Source organism: Brachyistius frenatus, unplaced genomic scaffold (genome assembly GCF_029030835.1).
Source record: "Brachyistius frenatus isolate BFR_SWC_R1_liver_20210118 unplaced genomic scaffold, ASM2903083v1 Contig_49, whole genome shotgun sequence".
Lineage (NCBI taxonomy): Eukaryota > Metazoa > Chordata > Actinopteri > Embiotocidae > Brachyistius > Brachyistius frenatus.
In genome coordinates this window covers 593,526-602,500 of record NW_027210648.1, presented here as the reverse complement: position 1 = coordinate 602,500, position 8,975 = coordinate 593,526, and the positions used below count along the sequence as shown (strand labels likewise).

The 8,975-nt window shown below is 39.3% G+C and overlaps 2 protein-coding genes across 4 annotated transcripts in view; both read right to left on the bottom strand.

The window, feature by feature from the left end:
* Positions 1-2,740, bottom strand: part of LOC138624091 (kynurenine--oxoglutarate transaminase 3-like) — a 262,875-nt gene extending 260,135 nt beyond the window's left edge. Inside the window, exon 1 of the mRNA XM_069703996.1 lies at positions 2,734-2,740. The gene's annotated coding sequence lies outside the window, so the exon portion shown is untranslated. The remainder of the gene's footprint in view (positions 1-2,733) is intronic.
* Positions 2,741-4,220: 1,480 nt separating this feature from the next.
* Positions 4,221-8,975, bottom strand: part of znf644b (zinc finger protein 644b) — a 32,381-nt gene continuing 27,626 nt past the window's right edge. For all 3 annotated transcript variants that reach the window (XM_069703990.1, XM_069703989.1, XM_069703991.1), the window contains 2 exons: positions 8,733-8,829; positions 4,221-6,911 (listed from right to left, as the gene is read on the bottom strand). In XM_069703990.1, the coding sequence (XP_069560091.1) occupies positions 6,734-6,911; positions 8,733-8,829 (275 nt within the window). In that variant the 3' untranslated portion in view covers positions 4,221-6,733. The remainder of the gene's footprint in view (positions 6,912-8,732; positions 8,830-8,975) is intronic.

Here is an 8,975-nt window from a genome sequence, read left to right as displayed (position 1 = left end):
CAGGGATGTGAGCTTTCAGTCGCCACAGCAGATTGATTTTTGTTTTTTAATGGAGAGGAATTGCACACAAAAAGGGCCTTAAATGAGGTCTGGAAGTCAGCTTTATTGCTGCTACTGTCCTTTACCTGCAATAAGATGTTTAATAAACCACCTATCAGGCTGTAAAAGGCCTGCGAACCTACCTTGACTAATACCTGCAATGTACACCTAAGACATCATAATGCTCTGTACAGGAATGACTTTAACAGCTTAAATCGATATAAAATGCTCAAAATGAAAAATAATAGGCATTATTCTTCTGTAGGCTATTTATATTCAATCCGTTACTTTTATTTTGTATATTATTGGTTATTGTTATTTGTTCTCAATTTCAGTGGAGCTACTTGGTGTTAACCCAGTCGATGTGCCTCTCCTCCTGCCTTTCAGAACGAAATGAGCAGCGCCCCCTACCGTCCGAAGGGCAAACTGCACAGTGGCATCAGCACATAAAGCTCATGGGCCCAGTGGTTAGTAAACAGTTTTTAATCCCATAGAGCCGTTTCACACCTCCCGATGTGATTACAGAGATACACTCACAACCGTAAATACTCACTTCCTGCGTGAGCGATTGTGGAATTTAAAGCACAATATTATTTTTTTTAAATTGGTGGATTTGGTAAAACATGACCAAAAACACTTCTGAATCAGTGTGGATGAAGAGTCCCAATTTATAGGTAAAGCGGTTCCAGCAGTTCGGGTGTAATATGATGAATCGCTTCAGACATTTCCGCGCAAAAACAGACACGTTTAAGATCTGATTTTTTTTTCCCCCACTACAATTTATTCTTTGGCTGCACCCGGAATCCTGTCTGATTCGTCATTTCTGGCTCATATTCTACATTTCTGCCCTCATCCAAATCAAAACCTCCGTGCGCATACGGCTTGTCAAGCCTCCAGTTTAGTGATGTAAAAGTAGAAAGAAAGAAAAAAAAGGAGGTCAGCCTGAGCCCGGCGGGATGCAGGGCAGCTGCTCCCAGACCAGTTCCCCCGCCACACCTACTGCAGCTCCAGTTCCAAAGGCATTTCGCTGGCGGAGTAATTAATAGGAAATAATGATGTAGCCGAAGGTGCTGCATCGCTACCGAGGACGACGTGTTGGCTGCATTATTAATCTCCTTACTGTAAATGACACATTGATGCTGATGCTTATTCCAATGCATGTGGAGCATGGAGGTGTCACAGCTAAACTAACAAGCAATGCCCTTGAAACAATTCGACAACTTGATTAATTAAAACCTAAAAAAAAAAATGAGCGCGTTTGGAAGATTTCTATTATTTTATTTTGATTGACTCAAAAGGCACAACAAAATAAATACAAAATTCGTATGCACTCTCAACGCTTGTTTTATTTCAAAAACACAATAAATGATTCCTTCTAGAAAACAAAAATCCTCCGACTCTGGGAATAACAGCAGATATTGTAATCGTGCCATAATGTACTTGTCTGCCCAATTAGTTGAAACAATTATTGCAACTTTGACTTTAATTACGTCTCAATTTGAAGCCTCGCTGCTGGTCTATAATTTAGTGATTAAACCCTCTTTTGCCCCAGTGCCTTTAGGGCAGCGCATGATTAGGACCTGTCAGCTGCTGGAGTGAACGGAGCCAGCCATGCGTGTTGTGCAACATGACCCGCTGTTGTTAAACCATGTCAACATATTAACCTGAATTCCCCAGTCATTATGGACTATGAATTGCCTAGATAGGAAGGGAAATTGTACACATATGTATGTGTAATTGAAAAAAAAAAAAAAATGTAGACTAGTATTTTTCTCAAGGACATTTACCAGGGGCGTGACGTCACACATGTCCCAAGGCCTTGCTTAGACAATAAAAGCTTGAATGAAAATTAGCTTGTGTTGTTGGCACACTGGTTGAAAAAAATATCTGCTTTTCTTTTTAAAGTGAAATTCTACACCTCAAATCAATAAAAGATGCAGCCATTTAAAGATAGGAAAGGTTCAATTATGCTGCTTAAAGTGATCTGAAAAACCAAGCGTCATGGGACATCTGATCATTACATGGAGACAAACAAAAATAAAGAGGTTTGACAAGAGGAGAAAGACTGTTTTGGGAGGGCCGAAAGGTTCATCTGAAGCACATTTGATCCTTGTCAAAATATATTGATTCATGTTCTTTCAAGAGACAGTTGATGTCTTCCTTAATTTCTGACTGGCCATCTGGACTGACTGATGAAAGCAGACTCCTGTTTTCTTTGTAGGTGAAGAGCTAATATGTCAGAAAGTCAGTAATATCAAAATAATTATTTCTTATAAAATAATATGGTTTGGATTGAAATTGCCTTTCATGGTAATTTGCAAATCAAAATGTTTTCTGTATACTCCAATGCACAAGCTGCACATACAATATGCTGTGTATAGAGGCTGCAGGTGAGGTTTTCAGAAGTTTGCAGGGATGGCCGGGCAGCAGCAGTGGATGCAGACTTGGCCGTAGGTTTTATGAATCTCCCCTCAGCCACAATCAGTGCAAGCGAGTTTCCTTTGGTGTATCCAGAGGTGAATAATTTATGGGAGGATAAAAGCATTTGTGGTTGAGAGCTAGACAGTCAGACAGTAGAAGGAGACTGGCTGGGAATCCCCCACCACCACCTCTCAACCCCTCCACCCCACCCCAGCCAAGCTCACCCCCTGTGCCGTGTGGTGGCCTTGCACGATACCTCCTCGGACGGCTGCTTGAAGTGCAAATCTGTGTTCCAACTTGTTCCCGGTGCCTGTCAGCATGTTTTCCTCTTGTCAGCAGCGATTGAGTGTGGGCCCGTGTCACCCTTGTACCGCCGCTGTAACAGGATCATTGACAGGCCAGTGACACTGCCCAACCAGATAATGGAAACCTATTGATTTTTCTTCTCTTTTTTTTTCTTTTCACACAGACAGTCTGTGGCACCTCTGAATAACTGGCCAAAGAGCAGGTCATGATCAATGGTCCTGACCTTTGGATCGCTGCTGCTGGAGACACAGAATGAGAAAAAAACTAGCTGACAAAAAAAGTCCTGTTAGTTGATGCACACTTTCTCAGGATACTGCAGCACATCCTAAAAATAGAAAAACTATTGAGGTGCACATATGCTAATAAACAAGCACAAGAGACGTGAAGTAATTTGAGTTTTTTCTCATGTTGCCCCTCATGTTAATTTGCTAAATTGATACCTCTAAATGAAATGCAGGTTTCTTTTTGTGTGTGTGTACAGGGGTTAGTGCTTGCAGTTTTAATGGAGAACTCTCCAGAGAGGAGGCCCTCTTGATACCCATGGCAATGATAAGCATGCATTGGCTGCCTAACATTGGACCCCCATGGCAGATGGCGAGTGCAGGTCCTGCAACAACACATTTCTTTCTGTCAGCCTTGTCCACCCCTCCTCCCTCCTCCCTCCACTAGCCAGTGATATAATGAAAATCCCAATTCTGGTCATGGCTAACTCAATCTCATTATAATCTCTCCTTTCTCCTTTCTTTTTTTTGTATTCATTCGACCCCTTGGGATGCTGTCTGCCAGCAATGTGGCTTTCAACCTCCAGAGAGAACATCTTTTGAAACAGCCAGGAGACCTAATGAAGTCACAGAGTGGCACAATTATTTCCCAAAGAAGGAGCATTAATGTACTTGAAAATTCCCTCCGGAGAAGTATGATGACAATTGGTTTGTACAGCTTTGATCGCTGCTTTAAATACTGCCCAAGATAAACTGCAGGGTTAGCCCCCTTTGCCACTGGTTAGTAGAAAACCCAGAAGTGGCTATCAAGCATTAAATACATCAAATACTCAGCCTGTACTGCTAAAAGAGCCTGCAGTTTAAAACAGCCTAAAAATGTTTTCTGTTGGTAATAATGGTGCTAAGTGAAACCAAAATGTCCATGTTTCACCCAACAGATTTATAAAAAAATGTTGTTAAGAAAAAAAAAGGGTTGTGTGTTGTGGGGCAGGGAATGATTCATTATCACATAAGACACCTTCAGACAACTGAAAACGGCAACTCCAGCTGCTGTTAAAAGTTGCATCTGTGCTCTGTAATCAAAGACACTTTCTCTTGAAAATAAGAAATTCCCAAAAATGATTGTGATGCTCAAAGTTGTTAATTATACCATTTACGGGCAGATTAACAGATTGCAGTACATGATAAACACCAATCAACCTTAAAGTGTCTTCCATTAAATCCACCAGAAACTCATCATATGCTTTTATTTTGCTGAAATATTTGGTACCATATCATTGCTGCATTATTCCCCCAGCAGATACCAAGTCACTTAAATAGTACGTTCAATGTTCACATTGTCTTGTGTCTGAATCTGAATCTGAATCTTGTTGAAGTTCTTTAATGGTCATTCTGTACAAGCTGGTAGAATCCAAAAAAATAAATCACTTACTGTGCAGCATACATTATTTCCACTAAACTTTGGAGCAGCAAAGGTGAAGTCACTCCTGCTTAAACTTAAATTGGAGTCCCTGTTGTTACATTAATGATCATTTATTGACATGACATGTGGGACAATTGTAGATTTTTAGAATTTTCAATGAAAAACTTTTGACAAAATCGTCACGGCACCAAATGTGTAATCCTTATCACACCCCCACAAACATCAGCTCTGGACATGCTAAGACATGTTTTATTTAATGGTTCGATTCAAATTTTTTTGAAGTCTGTATTAAATAAATATTGGCCTTCATAATTTTCCAGTGTATGCAATGGGGGACAAAATCCACCGCCCTTATGTGCAAAAATGTATTTAAAAGTAAGCGATATGAGTTTTTAGGGGTCTGCATTGGACTATTCAATTGACCTGGACTGACCTGACCAGCTAGTAGAAAACCAGATATTTTGGAAAAACATTTTTGCATGGAAAGAAGGTTGTGCATTTTATCACTTCCACTGCCCTATGGCAGACTTTAAATTTTAAATGATGAGTTATGCTAATTATCCTTTCAACAGCATCTTCTTTGTGTGATAAACACAATTCTGTTGGAAGTGAAGGCTCTCAGCCAGACTTCACCTTGCTATATTATCCACACACCCATAAAAAAAACTTTGTTCAGCCCTTTAAAACTGCTGTTGTCAATACTGCGCTGTGTATCAAGTCTGTGTGATAATAGGGTCAAAGTGCCCCGATCCTATTTCCAATATTTGCATCCCATTCTTCACATAACATAAAAGCACAAGTAGCTGTTTGAGTGTTTATAGTGATATTTCATACCATGCAAGTTGTTTATTAATGTAGCTGGTATCTAAACAAACATTTAACAACAAAAGTTGTGTTAGAATAACAAATACTTGAGTAGAGAAGTAATATATATACTATACATCATGTGGAAGGTATTTAATAATGTATCCACATGTAATGATAAAACTCTACATCATATATATTGTATGTTAGAGGGTGCTATGGGTACTATTTTAAACTCTCTAGTGTAACAAGTTAAATATTTCACTATACACAGATAAATAAATGCCTAAAATAGCTAACCTTATGACATTTGAATGCAGAACTAGATTAAATATTTCTTTGATTTAGCTAAATATATATGTATATGCTTTTTTAATTTCATACTTATTGGCTTTTAATTAAGTGTTACTTAAAAAGTTGTTCAGTGTAAGCTGACTGTTTTGGAAATGGGTACAAGACATCCTTACTTCTTTAGTTGAACAAGGGAGATATGAAAAACAGAAAAGAAAAAAAAATTGCATCATCAAATCAAAATGATGTGCCATCTTGGCACAGTGCATAGCTTGTTGTCCTGTCTGAAAGTATTGAACTGTCTCTGTTAACTAAGAAGCACCAGAGTTCAAGAGCTGTGATAAGTTTGGACATGTAAAGTATGTATTGAGTACCAGTGAATTTGAAGCATGACATCACTTATTACAACACACTCTGACATGAGAACCAAAAACAAAACCTTTACAGAAAGAGCTAATTATAGACAATGTTGTTAGACCCTTTTACAACAAGAGAGTTTTCACTGTATAAAAAGTTATTATGCCTATAATCAAAGCCAGATTTCAGAAATTAGGTTGACTGTTGGAGGTTAAACCAAAGAACAAACAATGTTTGTCCCAAAGATGCTGTCCCAAAGTAACACAGCATCTTGAATGTCAATTTGATTAAGGGAGTCTCTCTCTCTGATGCAGAAACAGAGAGGTGAAACTTTACAAAGCTTTCACAAACTAATGACACTCCTGTGTATACTGCTTAACATGGGAAAAATTTCATTGGATTTTGTTTTGATGAAAAGCTTCTAGTTCCAAAAGTCAGATAGTGGGATTTGTTTTCCATTTTATGTTAAGTTTTCTGGTTATTAGAAGCTGCTTTGTTATAATAACAAGGCACTTTATATCATCACAAAATATGAGAAACAATTTTGGCAAAGCAGCACCGCCAGATGAGCTTATCCATGTTTATATAAATACTATATATATATACACTATATTTTTGTCATTTTGCAGCTCTGTGGTTTGGCTACTGTTGTCCATAACTTAAACAGCAGTTAATAAAAAATAAATCCTAACGTTTATTAGCTAAGTTGATAAGGCAAAGCATAGCATTATATTCTATAATAAAGTTTTTACTATTTATAAAGTAGTCTGGGTAAATTGTTATTTATTTCTATAAACAGTTGCAGCAATAAACTATAGATATATAATGTGCAAATTCAGGGGGCAAAAGGAAGTTCTAAATGGACAAAACTTTACTCAGTTTCTGAGTGTTGATGAGTCATGCTTATTTGTATTTTGTGATGAAGACCCAAAACCTCTACCATCCCTGTCCCTGAGTGGGGCATGCTGGTGTGCAGGAGGTGCCTCTGTAAATGTTTGATCCAATCCTCCTGGATGGACAAAGGACCCTGGAAGACGAGGTCACAAAACCTGCAGAAAAAAAGGAGAAAAAGACAGTTTTCCAGACCAAAAACACAACAGCTTTATTCTAGTGTGAGATGTAAGTTTTTCTCAAATTTATCAAGCCACCTATTGTACCAAAACAGGTTGAAAAGTATAGTAAGTGTCTAGTGAGAGGTGTTCCTTTTTGAGAGGCATAGACGTTAATAAAAGTGGATGTAGCTTCCGGGTCTGAAAAATGAGGCCGATGCGGAAGTGCCTTAACCTCCAGTACCACAAGGGCTGCTCGAGTTTGGCTCCAAAAAGCCTCTGACTCGAAAGACTCCAATTTAACTTGACTCACGAAATACAAAGTCAATACATTATTGCCATTCTGCATTTTGGTGTTGTTAGCTAAGGTCACACCTTCTTATTAGTTTTGTTTTGGCTACTGAAACTTCTCTAAAAATTGTTGTGCAAGTAAAGCCCAACAATTGCATTGCAGACCTAGTGCATCACCCTGACAAGGGGTTCATAATCAACTGGGATGGTTGCCTCAATTTCCCCTGAAGAAGGAAAGCTGTTGTCCACTGACCACACAGTGTCCCTCTCTACTCTCTGATACACCTGTTCCGTGATGTCCCATGCAGCTTTGGACCATCCACCCCAGTGGTATCTCCAAAGGGAACTGAAATTAACAAACAAAGGGAAAGCCAATGCTTCCATGTTTGCATTCTGAGGGAAGTTGTTGGTTTTGTGACATTTGGAGGATAAAGGGAGCAGAATTGTAAAGATTGAGATTGGGAGTAGCCTTCATCTGGTGTGCATGTACGTACATAACATTGGAGGCTTGTTTACATGTGTTACAGGGAAAGTCCCAGTCAGCACCCAGTCACCATAAACCAAACACCCCAAGACACTATAACATTAGAGCTCTATAGAGTGGCTGTGTTTAAAGAGCAACAAATATGGAAACACAAGTTTTCTTTTGGGCACTGCAAACTGGTTTACCAGTTCTTTAAAGAAAGTCTAGAAATTAATTACTAGGTCCACCCTGGATCTGGTGCCCAGGAGGCTGAAGAAAGCTCCATTTAGGCCTTGGCTGGTGCACCTGAAGAGGTCGCCAGTTAAGACTGCCTTCCTGCTGGCACTGGCTTTTATTAAAAGGGTCTGGAAGCTACAGGATCAATCAGAAAAACTGCACATCTGTCTGAAGGTGTGTGAAGGAGTCCTGTAACAAATTTCTCCCAAAAGATCATTCCTGACATTCAGGTGGGCCAACTGATTGAATCTTCCTCTATTTTAGAGACCACTTGTTTGTGGGACTACCCTCGTTCAAGGTCTGACTTTCCTTTTGGATTTAGAATTTAAGTTCTAGAAGTAGATCGTTGTGGATGATTGTGTGATATTCTATGCATGGACTAGCAGCATGTGTATTGTTTCAAATTGTGCTGCTGCCATTTAAGTCTGTCCCAACCAACAGTGGAAAACAAGCAGTTGTAAGCATTTCCTCTGGGGAATTTTGGGATAGTATTTGCTACTGTCCATCTGTTGCTATACCACACCATGGATGGACGGATGGATAGATGGACGGATGGACGGATGGACAAATGGATGGATGGTCAGATGGATGGATGGATGGACGGATGTTGGGCAGATGTAAGCCTTGATAATATGCATTTGCGAGATAGCTGAGGACTGGCATGCTTCTATACTACAATCAGAGATTGGACACAACTCAAATAAACATATTAGAAAACGTGACGTTGAGCACCTGACAGTAAGGCAAGCTGCTTTGTTTATTGCATTTGAATGAACAACTTGAAAAAGTCAAATAAGGAAATGCCGTGTGCGACCTTCCATTCAATGTACCTGCAGGTGAGTGTGCATATTTCAGTATTCAAGGAGGATAAATTCTTCTCTTTAAGTCCAGGCCTTGGTCTTGGTTTCTTCAGCTTATAATCATAGCCTACAAAAACAAAACACCACACTGCTTTATCTGGGGGAATATCAACGTATCATTGTCAGGAAGCATAACTTTAAAAGAAAAATAATTCCAAAATCCAAAACCCCTTACTAGCCTCTGAATGCAGAATATGTTGACCTGGTTTCACA